At 42.9% G+C, this 15,726-nt stretch overlaps 1 protein-coding gene across 1 annotated transcript in view; it reads right to left on the bottom strand.

Annotated features, from left to right (window-relative positions):
• The window catches only part of LOC128046312 (maltase-glucoamylase-like), a 189,023-nt gene that overhangs the window by 149,188 nt on the left and 24,109 nt on the right, over positions 1–15,726 (bottom strand). Inside the window, exons 8-17 of the mRNA XM_052638415.1 lie at positions 12,258–12,370; positions 11,827–11,952; positions 10,801–10,932; positions 10,534–10,650; positions 9,350–9,463; positions 7,785–7,869; positions 5,679–5,796; positions 4,538–4,709; positions 3,124–3,240; positions 1,359–1,513 (exon numbers count right to left, since the gene is read on the bottom strand). Coding sequence (XP_052494375.1) covers positions 1,359–1,513; positions 3,124–3,240; positions 4,538–4,709; positions 5,679–5,796; positions 7,785–7,869; positions 9,350–9,463; positions 10,534–10,650; positions 10,801–10,932; positions 11,827–11,952; positions 12,258–12,370 — 1,249 coding nt within the window. The remainder of the gene's footprint in view (positions 1–1,358; positions 1,514–3,123; positions 3,241–4,537; positions 4,710–5,678; positions 5,797–7,784; positions 7,870–9,349; positions 9,464–10,533; positions 10,651–10,800; positions 10,933–11,826; positions 11,953–12,257; positions 12,371–15,726) is intronic.

Raw genomic sequence — 15,726 nt, 5'->3', positions numbered from 1 at the left:
CCATGCCTTTCTCCAGGGGATCTTCCTGAACCAGGAAATGAACCCAAATCTCCCACATCTCCTGCGCTGCAGGCAGATTCCTTACCCACTGAGCTACCTGGGAAGGCCAGCTGAGGCAGGGTCCCCACCTAAACCACAGCCTCTGTCTCAAGCCGGCTAGCTTCACATAAGCTTCCTAGCATCATCTCAATCCTCAGTTTCTAAACACGGCTTCCTTCTCCCGATCCTTCTGGGGCCACTCAGGAGAATGCCAACCCCACCACAGAGCTACTCATTCTGCAGCCACTAGAGGGCCCTGCAGCATCATCTCGGAAGCAAGGACACACCCTCTCCTAGCACAAATCTCTATCCAGCATGTATTTCCTCACAGCTGCTTCCAGCCCCAAAACAGGATTGCCTATAGACCCCAGAGATACCTGCTGGCTAATCTGCTAAGGCATTAGTTCATACTAAGTGACCAGTTTTAAGGAGAGCCTCTTAAAAGTGCTCTTTATTAGAGTCAAATTAGATACTCATTGGGTGAAGATAAAAATTCTGATTTCTGGAAATTCTGCATAGTAGTATTCTTATCAGTGTGTAAATGACAGGCTCATTCCTAGAGCCCAAACAGAGTGCATTACAAAAGCGACCATCAGCTCCAAGATAGCAAAGCCTTTAAATCAATGATCCCCAACCTTTTGGGCACCAGCGACCAGGTATATGGAAGACAGTTTTTCCATGGACTTGGGAGGAAGGAGTGCTGGTTTCAGGATGATTCAAACATGTTACATTTATTGTGCACTTTATTTCTATCATTATTACATCAGCTCCAATTCAGATCATCAGGCGTTAGAGACCAGAGGTAGGGGACATTGCTTCCCTTGCGGCTCAGCTGGTAAAGAATCTACCCACAATGTGGGAGACCTGGGTTCCATCCTTGGGTTGGGAAGATCCCCTGGAGAAGGGAAAGGCTACCGACTCCAGTATTCTGGCCTGGAGAATTCCATGGACTTTATGGTCCATGGGGTTGCAAAGACTGTGACATGACTGAGCGACTTTCACTTTCAAAGAAACTAAGGATGAAAGAACTTAAATGATTTGTCTAAGGTATGGAGTCAGTTGGGAGAACAAAGACCCCCAACTCCCATGACTTTTAGAACACTTCTTGTTCCTAAAGGGATAAGGCGATAACACTTGAATATACCTAAAATAGCATTGATATATAGGCAGTAATAGAATTGCAAATGCCAAATGATTAGTCAAGTTGAAAAAATATATCTGATTAACTGGATTGTTTTAATTTTCCCACTTCCATTTGATGATACAGTCAGTTTCACCCAGTTATATTGATACGATTCCTGTGGATTAGATGAACTTACTCATGCAGAAGGGGCCTGGCCACGGTGTCCCCGCGGCTGTGAGCACGGTAGAAAAGGGTGTAGAGATAGGGCAGAAGGGTATAGCGGATGGTCAGGTAGTGCCTGGAGGAATTCAACAGCAGCGAGTCGGTGCCAAAGGAGGCTGGATCCTGGGCCTGGGAAGAAACAAGAGGTGGTAGTTGTCATCTGGTTTTGATCTCAGCGAAGCAGCAGTGAGCGCTGAGTTTCCTGCTCAGGAATTGAACCTGGGTGACCTGAATGAAAACCAGGAAACCTAGCCACTCTAACCAGCAAGTGTTAGAGGTGAGAAGCAAATTTTCCCAGGCTCTTGCCTTTGTTTAAAAGCAAGAATGTTTCAAGGAGGCAAACCATAAAAGCAGGTGCAAAGTTTATTATTAGAGACAGCACAAGTGTGAGCGCACACAGAGAAACAGTCTGTTTAGTTAAGACAGAAGCAAGGCAGAGAGGCATACCTGGATACAAAGGGTGTGAGCATTCCCCCACCACCCCCCGGATTGAGGAGGGGCTCAGGGAAGAGGTGGTTAAGTCATTTATATGGGGCCGTTCTTCTGGGTCTTTACCTTTGGCCAGCTATCTAGTTTCTTTTTCCACTTCTGACCTGCCCTAGGACCCTCCCCAACATGCATGTGCGACTTTTTCCCAGGGGAAAAAGTCCAGTCCTATGGGGGGCCTTGGCATCACCTATTCTGGGGTGGTACCCCCTACTTTTTGATCCCCAAAGAGCCTTCCTGCACATATGCAGTGTTCCCCTTGCCCCAGGGAGGGGACATGACCTTGATCTTTTACTCAAGCAGGGTTTGACTCCTCTCTGTTCCTGCCATGACAGTTAAAAAGTGCCCCGTCTATTTACCCTGTTCTTGTTTGTTTTGTTTTGTTTTTTCTATCTCAAAGTGCAAATGGGAGGCTGTAAATACCTAGCCTAGGTTGTAAATACCTAGCCTGGAGTCCACTTGCCTCCTTCCTCAGAAAATGTAAACAGGAGGCTAGTGATAAATGTCTAGCCTGGAGCCCATCAACCTCCTGCCTCAGAAGGATCTGCAGAAATCAGACTCCATCCATCACAACTAAGAGTTTTATTCCTGCCAGACCCGGAGCTGCCTTGCAACTTTGCTTCTGAGCAATAGGGTTGAGAAAAGGGAGTTCATTTCACCCAGTAAGTGGGTGCTCTTCACCCTGTGATGCCTCCCCCTCGTTCATTCTCCCGGCAGTGCATGCTTGCTTAGTTGCTCAGTCGTGTGTGACTCTGCAACCCCATGGCTCCTCTGTCCTTGGGATTTTTTCCAGGCAAGAATACTGGAGTGGATTGCCATTTCCTCCTCCAGGGGATCTTCCCGGCCCAGGAATTGGACCAGAGTCTTCTGTGTTTCCTGCATTGGCAGGTGGATTCTCTACTGCTGAGTCACTGGGGAAGCTCTCTCTCAGTAGACTGTCATTTAAATATTTGAAGTATTTCCTTATTTTTATTCAAAATGAGTAACATAGAGGTCTAGAGGTTTGATTGAAAACCTTCACAGACTCGCCATTTCTTTGACTGCTGCAGCAGAAATAGCAGAGGCCACGGCAACAGAGCATTTTAACGGCACATCAGGAGTTCTGGCCAATTGTAAGCAGTTGTCCCAGTTAGCCTAAGTGAAGCACCAGGGAGGAAGATGGCTCAACAGATTTCCAGGTGAGGATGCAGGTAGATCCAGTCCTACTGAATGCCAAGTCTATTTTGATCATATCTCCTGGGAGACTGACTTGCCTTGTAGCCTTGGCCATTGTGATTCCTGGAAAATGGATAGAATGCTCCCAGCTGCATCCACCGTCTGCAGAGCTCTTCAGAAGTGTCCAGTATAAAGCCACATATGTCAGCACCCACCTGGAAGGACACACAGACAGTGACAGCATGTGGACCTCACTTCCATTGCTGCCCCCTGCTCCTGGGCTTTGCTTTCTACCGGAGACCTGCCAACCCAACTTGGCTGATCTCTCCGTGAGAAGGTGAATGCAGTGTGATGGAATTAGGCTGTGTCCCGTGTCTACTCCTTACTGCCAGGTGACTTCAAATGAGTTACTCAACGCTCTGTGCCTCAGTTTCCTCATGTTATTAAAGCGGGCACTCTAGGGTTTTAGTAAATGAGATGGTATAAGTAAAACATGACATACAATAGCTTTTTGGTGAATAGTAACTAGAAATACTGCTGATATTATCACTTTGACCACAGCACTGGCACAATTAATTTTCCAACGGCTAAATCTGATCAGGTCATTCATCTCTTCAAAAATTTCCAGGATCTCCTGCTGCTCATCCTCCTGGTAACTCATGGTAACTGGCTGCAACTCACCTTTCCAGCATCATTTCTCATTCCAGTCCTACATACCCATCCTTACAGATACATCAAATGCTCCCTCTTGCTGGTCTTGTTCAAGTTTATTTCTCAGTCTTAAAATGATCTCCCCTAACCATTAGTCTGATAAACATTGCCACTTTTAAGGTTAAACTCAAGTGCCATCTTCTATATGAAGTCACTATTGACTTCTTCCTGTGACTCCCCTTGTTTCTTGTAATCTTATTAGAGTTGAAAATACCCTTTCTCGGGATTTCTTTTAACATTTAAATTATATGTTCCTGTTGGCACCTTTACCCTAGCTTCATAATTTTGTGTGTGTGCTTGTGTATAAACTTGGGGGTAGGGAGGAAAGGAAGGTGTTTCCATTACTATATTAATGTTTCTCTTCGTGTACACCTAGCTCAATACTTTGCTCAGAGTAAGAGCTCAATAAATAGATACGTCGAATTTAACTAAAAGATCCCAAAGCCATCTCTAGGATGCTGATAGTATTGTGCTTCCTCATTTGGGTGCAAAATACACAGATGTGTTTCATTTGTGAAAATCATTATCTGTAACCTTATAGATATGTGCACTTTTTCACATGTAGGTTGTACTTTAATTTTTAAAAAAATGTTCCAATGATACCACTTCAAGGCGGTATCAAGGTTCTATTTTTATAAGGCAGTACAGGAAAGAATGGCGTGGTATCAGTGTCATACCAATGGAGATGAAGCAGTGCTCACCAGACACTTAATCCTGGGCTGCAGAGGGCAGAGGAGGGAGGATTTTTTATTTGGAAACCATCTAGAATGAGGCATTCTGGGGACTGTCATGTGGACTCACCATTGGGATACCAAAAAGGTTGAACTCGAGCATGCCAGGGATGGACCATCGGAGGTCGTTCCAGGTGGCTGCATTGTCTCCCAACCAGTGGGCTGCAAACTTGCCAGAACCCGCAAATGTAGAACGGGTTAAAATGAGGCTTCTCTTGTTGGGGAACACAGTCTTGACCGTTCTAGAAAGGGAGAGAGGGAATCAGTGTGTGACCTTAGTGAGTCTTAGCCCAGAGGCTAATGTGATGATATTGAAGCTCTCAAGTTAATACCCTACTCTTGTCTTCTAGTTCTCTCCTGTAGGGCTAGATTTGCTATTGGGAGCAGACTGCCCCATTGGGTATGTTTATATTTTGTTTTAGGTACTTTATGTACATCATTAACTCCATAAAATCAAATTTCAGTACAAGGATACTGAGCTGGTACCTAAAATCCCAGAGCACATAAAGTCTGTAAGTTACTTAACCCTCTGTACGCCAGTCTATAGAGTATGGCAGAGAGGAAAATACATGAATCCCTGGACTCATGCAGAAATGAGTCCAAATTTTGCTCTTACAATATATTAGCTGTTTGACCTTGGTCAGGTTACTTCTCTTTCTTTCTTCCAACTTTCCATTCATGCATGTATTCACTCTTTCTTTCATTATATACATTCCATAAATATTTATTAGCTTCCTTCTTCCCTTTGGGTTTCCCTGACAGCTCAGTTGGTAAAGAATCTGTCTACAGTGCAGGAGCCCCCAGTTCAATTCCTGGGTCAGGAAGACCTGCTGGATAGGCTACCCACTCTAGTGTTCTTGGGTTTCCCTTATGGCTCAGTGTAAAGAATCCACCTGCAATGCAGGAGACCTGGGTTCGATCCCTGGGTTGGGAAGAGCCCCTGAAGAAGGGAAAGGCTCCCCACTGCGGTATTCTGGCCTGGAGAATTTCATGGACTGTATAGTCCCTGGGGTCGCAAAGAGTCGGACACTTGCACTTTCTTCTCTAGGTGCCCAGGATTTTCTTCATTCATTCAATAATAACAGCCTTACTTATCTTGCCGAGTTCTAAAAAATAACACAGTAGCACCTGGAGTCTGACAAGACTAAGAATCTGGTCATGTATTAAGTCGCTCTGACCACATATCGAGCCCACAGCGGTAACGGCCGTACTCTGCAGTGGCGATGGCCATGGAGTAGCCGTACAGGTTGTGGACGTCGTACTGCTGCCCCCAGTGCTGCACTGCGTCCATGCAGATGCTCTTGCTGAACAGGTACCCATCCAGGATTTCTGCGACAAAAGAGGATTCGGCCAATGAGAGCCTGAGCTACACACTCCCCGTTTCTCGACTATCACCAGACGAGGCGGCTCCCTGAGCAGGCAACTTTGTGGCCATCCCGGAAGTGGACATACACCATCCGCACAATCAGAGAGCTATATACACCTGCAGTAGTTTCTCTGTTATGCAAAACAATTGTGCTGACTTGACACCCACACACATCCTCCCACCTGGGTGCTCAGGTGACCAGAAGCAAGCACTTGGAAGTAAGTGGGTCCAGTTAGACTTGAAGTTAAATCTGAAGTCTGCAGACTTAGCTGAGTGGTCCAAGAACAAAAATATTTATTAAAAATAAATTTCTATCCCTTCTCTCTGTTGACCAGATACTATAAAGGATGATCGACCAACCTGTCTTTCATTCATCCAATCTTCTCTGCTCCCTTCACACCACTCTGGTTCAGATCCAAATTACTTTGGATCTTAACTATTGCAATCATATCCTTAATGGCTTATTGACCTTTGATCTATCGACTTTCTAACTCATATTAGAAGCACACATAATGCCAGATCACTATTTCCAAAACCATCTGACTGCCATATTTCCATTACTAAAATATCAGTAATTTCCATCACCAAAAGAATGAAGCCTCCCATCTAATTCCCTCACTGTTTAATCTTGACCTATTTGTTCCAATTTCTTATTTTCTCGTCAGATTCAGTTCAGTTCAATCGCTCAGTCATGTCCAACTCTTTGCAACCCCATGAACTGCAGCATACCAGGCCTCCCTGTACATCACCAACTCCTGGAGTTCACCCAAACCCAGGTGCATTGAGTCGGTGATGCCATCCAACCATCTCATCCTCTGTCATCCCCTTCTCCTCCTGCCCTCAATCTTTCCCAGCATCAGGGTCTTTTCCAATGAGTCAGCTCATCGCATCAGGTGGCCAAAGTATTGGAGTTTCAGCTTCAACATCAGTCCAACCAATGAACACCCAGGACTGATCTCCTTGGAGTCCAAGGGACTCTCAAGGGTCTTCTCCAACACTACAGTTCAAAAGCATCAATTCTTTGGCACTCAGCTTTCTTTATAGTCCAACTCTCACATCCATACATGACCACTGGAAAAACCATAGTCTTGACTAGATGGACCTTTGTTGACAGAGTAATGTCTCTGCTTTTTAATATGCTGTCTAGGTTGGTCATAACTTTCCTTCCAAGGAGTAAGCATCTTTTAATTTCATGGTTGCAATCACCATCTGCAGTGATTTTGGAGCCCAGAAAAATAAAGTCAGCCACTGTTTCCACTGTTCTCCCATCTATTTGCCATGAAGTGATGGGACTGGATGCCATGATCTTAGATTGGAAGTCTTCAAAAGATGCTATAATTCTAGCAGATTATTCAAGATACTATTTCTCTGTGAGCCTCTAGTTTTCTTCAAAATACAACAAATGCTGTGATCCTAGGGCCACACCCTGGGAGATTCTATTGGTCAAAATTCAATCAGATCTCTCTAGCATTGTATTCACTGACACTGACTTTGTCCTCCCAAGCCATGGGTTCTGGCTCCCTCTCATCCTCTCATCCAAATCTCTTCTTCACTCTCTTGACTTGACCAAACTTAACTTCATCTGAAGACCAAACCTAGTTATCTGGTCTCTCTCTGGTAAGCCCTGACCTGTCTGGGTCCACACTTGAGAGCAAAATGAACTACCTACTAGCCTCTGGTTTCTGTCCTGCATCTTCTCCGGACTGTCCCCTAGAAACAGCTCAGATGTAAGCAGAAGGACTAGGTTACCCCTTTTGAATTTATGCCTCATCTAAGAAAGCAGTGTTTTGATTTTCTTCTCTGGTTTTCTATAAAGAAAAATGGTGCCCACATTTTCCTTCCTCTATGCAATTTATGTACAAAAATCCTCAGCAGGTTATTCATATCTATCCTTATGAATTTAAAATATGAGATATGTGTTGCCATTTTAATCAGACTAATCAACGCTTACTGGGAGTGAATGGGGGATAATTTAGATTGCTCGTGGAACATCCTGAAACTGAGCCATCCACGAAGTTGGCAACTTCATTCATATCCTACAAGACAAAGAGCAAAGACTATTAAGAAAGAGTAACATTTCCTCATATGTTCCACAGATTGTGTCTTTTTTTTTTTAAGGACTCAGAGAAATAATTCTACATATTTCTTTTCTAAAGAGGTCCTTAGGTTAAAGAGAGAAACAGATGTTCCTGCCCTGTCTTCCCTACCTATTGAAGGCTTTATGGAGAAGGTTGTTAAAATCCCTTCAAAATGATATATGTCTTCAATCATTTAAACTGAAATATTTCTCAAAATATTGGGTTGGCCAAAGGTTCATTTGGGTCTTTCCATAACATCTTACATAAAAACCTGAATGAAATTTTTGGCCAATCCAATATTAGGTGAATCGTATTTTGATTTATATGATCCCATATAAATCAACTTATATTGATACATTCTCTAGATATGCAAATATAGCTATGAATACACACACATATATATATATGCATTTCATATATAAACATATGCAGAGAGAGTGAGTGAATAAGCAGGTACCCACAGCTGTGCAAGTGAGAGGTCTGTAAAGATGAACACAGAAATACTGATGGTACATGCCCTTGGTTGATATCATTTTTGCTTTTCTCATCTGTTTAGCTCTTCTGTTTACATTTTCTACCTTTCCTTTATAAATAGAAAGAATTTCAATGCTAGCGCTCCCTAAATTGTGTTGAACACCTCCTGCTTTGCATTGGTTTTCATTCGCTATTAGTCTAGGAGACATTTGTCCTTTCTGTAGCCACAGTTCTGTCCACACCTGAGTACTCTGGCTCTGGTCAGTGTATCCAACTTGTCTGAACTGGCCATTGAACCATTCAGGTACCTTGTGACAATGACAATGTCTTCTCTGGTGGCTCAGAGGGTAAAGAATCTGTTTGTAATGCAGGAGACCCAGGTTCAGTCACTGGATCAGGAAGATCCCCTGGAGGAGGGCATGGTGATCCACTCCAATATTCTTGCCTGGAGAATCCCATGGACAGAGGAGCCTGGCAGACTACAGTCCATAGGGTTGCACAGAGTCAGACATGACTCAGCCACTGAGCACACACAGACTTGGATAGAACTGATTCCTGAGCTTACTTCCATTCTAAAAATCTGCTTTTGAGTCTAAGCTACATGTCTTGGTAAGATTATTTGAATAGTAAGAGAGGGAATACTTGGAATCACTGCCACTCTTGCTTTCCTTGCTTTCCATGGAGCACCCTGTGCTCCATGATTCAGTGACATAGAGTCTGATTGTTAGCCGCCTACTCAACAGAATGTTAAGAACTCTATAGATAACAATTGAGAACCTACAGCATAGCTGAGGGAAATTTACTCAGAGCTCTAAATGAGGAGGAAATATAAAAACGAAGGGATGTATGTATACGCAGAGCTGATTCACTTTGCTGTACAATGGTAACTAACAAAACACTGTAAAGCAAATATACTTCCATAAAAATTAATTTTAGGGAAAGAGAAAAAATGTTAAGAACTCACAATCCAGATTCCATCAAACTCTACTTGACTGTGGAAAAGCTCAAATTCATTTGTCCACCAAGCAGTACACTTAGGGTTGGTGTAATCAGGAAACACAGTTTTTCCAGGCCAGACCTTCAGGAAGAAAAGAAAATAATTAATCAGAGAAAGTTAAATGAGTACAGAGTAAAATAGAGTAGAGTACTCTACAAAGAAACTCCTAATATGATTATGGCAACAGAGCTGCCTAGACATAGGTCATTTTCAGTTAAAGATGTGAAGCACTTCAAATACTCAGGATAAATAGGAGTCGTCAACTGATGCTTGAAGAAAAGAAGTTATTTTTTTTTTCATGATTAGATCGTTGTTAATGTTCAACTCCCAATCCCAGGAATGATAAATGAAGGAATGGTGGTGGTTTAGTGACTAAGTCCAGTCTGACCCTTGCGATCCCATGGACTGTAGCCCGCCAGGCTCCTCTGTCCATGGGATTTCCCAGACAAGAATACTGGAATGGGTTGCCAGATCCTTCTCCAGAGGGTCTTCCTGACCCAGGGATCAAATCCGGGTCTTCTGCATTGCAGGTGGATTCTTTACTGACTAAGCACAGGGGAAGCAAATGAGGAAGAGTACTGTGTAGTTTCAACTGATGCATCACAAGTTGTATGTTCCAACCATCAGGCGCTCTTCTCTATTGTCTTTCTATCCACTTCCTGTCCGACACTACATACTCAGGTCAGCAGAGATATTAGAAGTGAAGCAGCAGATAATAATTTGATGGAAGACAAGGACAAATAGAAATTTGAGAAAGAACTAGTCAAACTTGTCAGATAACAGAAAAAATTGAGTAAGAAAAGGAAAGAAACAGTTCCACTGGATTTGCCAGTTTGGAAATAACTGGTGCCATTTGTCAGAGGAAGGATGGGGGAAAAAAGCAGACTGCAGTCAGCTAAAGAGCAGATGGGGAGTGAGGAGGGAAATATTCAGTATCTATACCTATTGTTCAAAGGGACTTTGCTATGAAGGGAATGTAAGAGCTCAGATGGCTGGTAGGTATTTGGAGATGAAAGCACAAGGGCAAGTCGATCCCCAGCAAATATGATAACTGAAAATGTAAAACAGAACAATTATACACACACACACTCACACACATATAACACAGCCACAGCCCCCTCTACCAGCTCCTAGCTTCCCCATTAAGTTACCTCCCCAATAAGTGGAGTCACTCCATCTGAAGTATTCACCCATATCTTCATATCTGAACCCCTGTCATACGGGCCATAGGGATTACTTAGGGAAGAGTTGTTGGAGATGGCAGGATCCTAAGAAGGACAAAAATACAGTGAGGAACCTAGCTTTAAGCCAGAGGCACTGAAAGGAGATTGGAAATTGGGGATGAGGTGGGGAGAGGGGGCTTCAGTGACAAAGAAGAGCAAGGACCTGATATGGGGGTATAAGAGGACTGCCCATACCACAATGATGACCAGTTTCTGTCCGTTATTGTGTAATTCTTTAACAAACTCAGGGAAGCCCTTGAAAGCTACTGGATCATAAGTGAAGTCCTTTCTTGCATCCATGTAATCAATATCAGCGTGCTGAACATCCTGAAAGAATACGCAAGGTCCACAGTTTATGGGCCCATCCCTGGAATCAGATTAGCTGCATCACTCTGCCTTGTTGTCTGGCCCTCTAGCATTAAAGTCCAATCTAACAAACAAACCACAACAATCACAAAAAAATCACTAAGGCTGTCAAAGCACATCCATTACCTAAATGCTATGTCATCCACAACAGAGAAGGGAAGGGGCTGTGTCCCCCACCTCCTCTCCCTCATTTGACTGTCCCCATTTTGTCTTGTTGCTTCTCTTCTACTTCGAGCCATCTTTGACATTTATTCTTTCCTAATCTTACTCTTACGAAAACAGTGGAGCCCAGAATGAAATTGACTCTTGCTATAGGACCTTAATGTCTGCCTCCAAGGGCATGGGGTAGAGGAGAGAAGATGATTATTCCAGAGAACTTCGGGCTTTTCCCTTTGCATCTCTTGCAAAACCTCACTATTCATTATATAATAGACACATTCAAGTGCAGTCATTTAAAACATAAAAATATGTTACTACATGCATGTACTATAACCTTTTGCTCACTTAAACTAGGAAAATAAGTGTTTTGAGAAGTCAAATAACAAATGCATTATGTGAAATGTAATCAATACAGTAAGCATAAGGAAATTTTACTATCAAAACATGTGGTAAGAAAAATAGAGAAAGAAACAGATTGTCTCCCAACCCCATAATTGTGGTCTCTAAGAACTATTACCTGCTATAAAGAACCAGTTGCTTTAAAGGAATGGTTGGCCCAACAAAAAAGTCTGGCATTCTGAATATGTAAAAATATTTTTCTTATATATCAAAAAAAACTCAGGAGGAGAAAATATAAACAGATGTTCTTATTCCCCAATTCTTTTATTTTGGAGTGTTTTTTGAAATCTTACTTACATAAGGCAGCTGTGCAGCGCGGTTTCTCTCCACCACTTCTTTCATGTTCTCTAGGGTTCCATAGTCATAACGACTGAGATGAAACCCAAGCGCCCAGTATGAGGGTAGGGCTGGCCGTCCAATGAGCTGAAAGAATGATATAAAATGAAAGTTAGGAAATATTCTGCTTTTAAAAAATTTTATTCTGAGCATTAGTTTGGGGGCACAAAATATACCCACTTCCCAACACACCATTTCCTTTATGTTAGATGCTAGTCTATTTTTCCAGCCCCTTTATAAATCATGGAGCATAGGGTCAAATTGTAGTAGCACATTTGTAGCAGCTACTTATAATATTAACAGCATATGTTTATAAGTCACACATATTAAATTTCATTTTCTTTGTGTTATTTAAGATTTCCTTAACCATAATCATGATATCATAAGTTTACCTCTAAGTATTCTTGAACAACTTGCTCTGGAGTATTCCCCAAGAACACATAAAAGTCGAGAATGCCCCCGATGGTGCGGTAAGTGATAGCTGGGGTGGGCTGGAGGAAAACCTCTTGAAGATTAAAAATGAAGCAAATAAACATTAGAATTTGTTCTAGAGTAATAATTACAAAGTTTTAGACTAGAAGATCCCCCATCATCTGAACACTAATGAAGTGATCATAATACCTCATTTTTGTATAAAAAGGGACAAACTCTGATGGTCAAAGTCCACTCTCACAGCATGAGAGGGGTCAAAACATTTGTTCTGTAGCAGATTTTCATACTGGTGACTGGAGTATTTTCAGTGTTGTATCAGGATTTCATGTAAAAGCAACCATCGTAGCATAAGAATGATTATAAGTTGAAGATGTTTGAGTTTCTGAACTCCCTTATCAACCTAAACACAAAGCCTCTCATAAGCACTCTGCTGTCAGACTCCCATAGTGGTCCAGTAGTTAAAGACTTTGGCTTCCAGTGTACAGGGTTTAAGTCTGATCCCTGATCAGGAAGCTAAGATCCCGTGCGCCTCACAGCCAAAAAACCAAAACAGAAACAGAAACAGTTTGTAACAAATCCAATGCTGCTGCTAAGTCACTTCAGTCGTGTCCAATTCTGTGCGACCCTAGAGACAGCAACCCACCAGGCTCCCCTGTCCCTGGGATTCTCCAGGCAAGAACACTGGAGTGGGTTGCCTTTTCCTTCTCCAATGCATGAAAGTGAAAAGTGAAAGTTGAGTCGCTCAGTCGTGTCTGACCCTCAGCAACCCCATGGACTGCAGCCTTCCAGGCTCCTTTGTCCATGGGATTTTCCAGGCAAGAGCACTGGAGTGGAGTGCCATCGCCTTCTCCAACAAATCCAATAAAGACTTTTAAAAGTGTCTACATCAACAAAATCTTTAAAATTAAAAACTTCTAAATGATGCTGAAGCTGAAACTCCAATACTTTGGCCACCTCATGCAAAGAGTTGACTCATTGGAAAAGACTCTGATGCTGGGAGGGATTGGGGGCAGGAGGAGGGGACGACAGAGGATGAGATGGCTGGATGGCATCACCAACTCGATGGACATGAATTTGAGTGAATTCTGGGAGTTGGTGATGGACAGGGAGGCCTGGCATGCTGCGATTCATGGGGTCGCAAAGAGTTGGACACAGCTGAGCAGCTGAACTGAACTGAACTGAACTGAAGAAAAGAACTTAGTTGTCATAAACTCCCTACCCTAGAGCAAAACTAATGTTCTCTGAGACAATAAATTGGCAGCACACCCAAACAGACATGGCCACAAGAATATCCAACTCGCACTGTTCTCCTAAAGTGAAAGTGAAGACTGACTCTTCGCGACCCCATGGACTGTAGCCTACCAGGCTCCTCCCTCCATGGGATTCTCCAGGCAAGAGTACTGGAGTGGGTTGCCATTTCCTTCTCCAGGGGATCTTCCCGACCCAGGGATCGAACCCGGGTGTCCCACATTCCAGGAAGACGCTTTAACCTCTGAGCCACCAGGGAAGCCCACTATTCTCCTAAGGACTCTGCAATCTTTCCAAAAAGTCATTTGTTGTCGCATTAAATGCCCTCTCACCCCTTCAGGGAGTCATTTGCTTCATCCTGAGTAGCTTTCTTCCTCTACCTTATGAGGATGGTAGTGTTAGTTGCTCAGTCATGTCTGACCCATTGCAACCCCATGGACTGTAGGCTGCTAGGCTCCTGTGTCCGTGGAATTCTTCAGGCAAGAATGCTAGAGTGGGTAGCCATTCCCTTTTCCAGGGGATCCTCCCAACCCAGGGACCAAACCCAGGTCTCCTACATTGCAGGCAGATTCTTTACCATCTGAGCCAACAGGGAAACCCGTAGGATGGTATGTAAATTCTAACCCAGATTCTAACCAACCCTTTGAGCTACTTATTGAGCACTCTGGTGCATATGTATGTCACTCATGTAAGTAAACTCGGTCTTTCTCTTACTAACCTGTCTTTTGTCAGATTGATTCACAGGCCCCCAAATACCTAACTTAAGAGGACAGAGAAAAAAATTTTCTCCTCAGACATTCACAACTACAGAACTTGCTCTTCCAATCCCATTACCCATCATAACTACAGGAATATGACCCAGCTAGACTCACAGAGGTCATAGCCTCAGCAGATCTCACACCAAGCAAGAGCCAAACTAAAACAATGTTAGAGATGATATTATAAATTCAAAACCTCTCTAAGCCCCCATTGCAATTCTCAAAGATGAAGTCTCCCCATCGCCTTGATTTGCACTAGGGATAATGAAACTTGAATACCTTGTAACACCATACACAAAAATAAATTCAAAATGGATTAAAGGCTTAAATGTAAGGCCGGAAACTATAAAGCTCCTAGAAGAAAATATAGGCAGTACACTCCTGGACATAAATCACAGCAAGATCCTCTATAACCCATGTCCTAGGGTAATGGAAATAAACCCAAAAATAAACAAAGGAGACCTAATTAAACTTAAAAGCTTTTACACAGCAGAGGAAACTATAAACAAGGTGAAAAGACAACCCTCAGAATGGGAGAAAATAATAGCAAATGAAACAACTAACAAAAGATTAATTTCCAAAATACACAGGCAGCTCATGCAGCTCAATACCAGGAAAACGAAAATTCCAGTCAAAAAGTGGGCAGAAGACCTAAAAAGATATTCCTGCAAAGAAGACAGACAGATGGCTAGTAAACACGAGAAAAGATGTTCAATGTCACTCGTTTTCAGAGAAGTGCAGTTCAAAACTACAGTGAGGAATCACCTCACACTGGTCAGAATGGCCATCATCAAAAAATCTGCAAACAATGAATGCTGGAGAGGATGTAGAGAAAAGGGAACCCTCCTACACTGTTGGTGGGAATGTAAGTTGATCAGCCACTATGGAGAATAGTATGGAGATTCCTTCAAAATCTAGGAATAAAACTACCATATGAGCCAACAATCCCACTGCTGAGCATATGCCCTGAGGAAATCGTAACTGAAAAAGACACGTGTACCCCAATGCTCACTGCAGCACTATTTGCAATAGCTAGAACAGGGACGCAACCTGGATGTCGACTGACAGATGAATGGATAAAGAAGTTGTGGTGCATATTGTCATTGCTGTTGTTGTTCAATCGCCAAGTCATGTCTGACTCTTCATGACCCCCTGGACAGTAGCACACCAGGCTTCCCTCTCTCTCACCATCTCCTGGAGTTTGCCCAAGTTCATGTCCATTGAATCAGTGATCCCATCCAACCATCTCAGTAATATTCCATTGGAATATTACCAGCCATAAAAAGGAATGTATTTGAGTCAGTTCTAATGAGGTGGGTGAACCTAGAGCCTATTATACAGAATGAAGTAAGTCCGAAAGAGAAAAAGCAAATATCATATATTAATGTATATATGTGGAATCTAGAAAGATGGTACTGATGAA

Source organism: Budorcas taxicolor, chromosome 4 (assembly GCF_023091745.1).
Source record: "Budorcas taxicolor isolate Tak-1 chromosome 4, Takin1.1, whole genome shotgun sequence".
NCBI classification, from domain to species: Eukaryota; Metazoa; Chordata; class Mammalia; order Artiodactyla; family Bovidae; genus Budorcas; species Budorcas taxicolor.
Note: the sequence above shows the minus strand (reverse complement) of the source record. Positions and strands in the feature narration are given on the sequence as shown.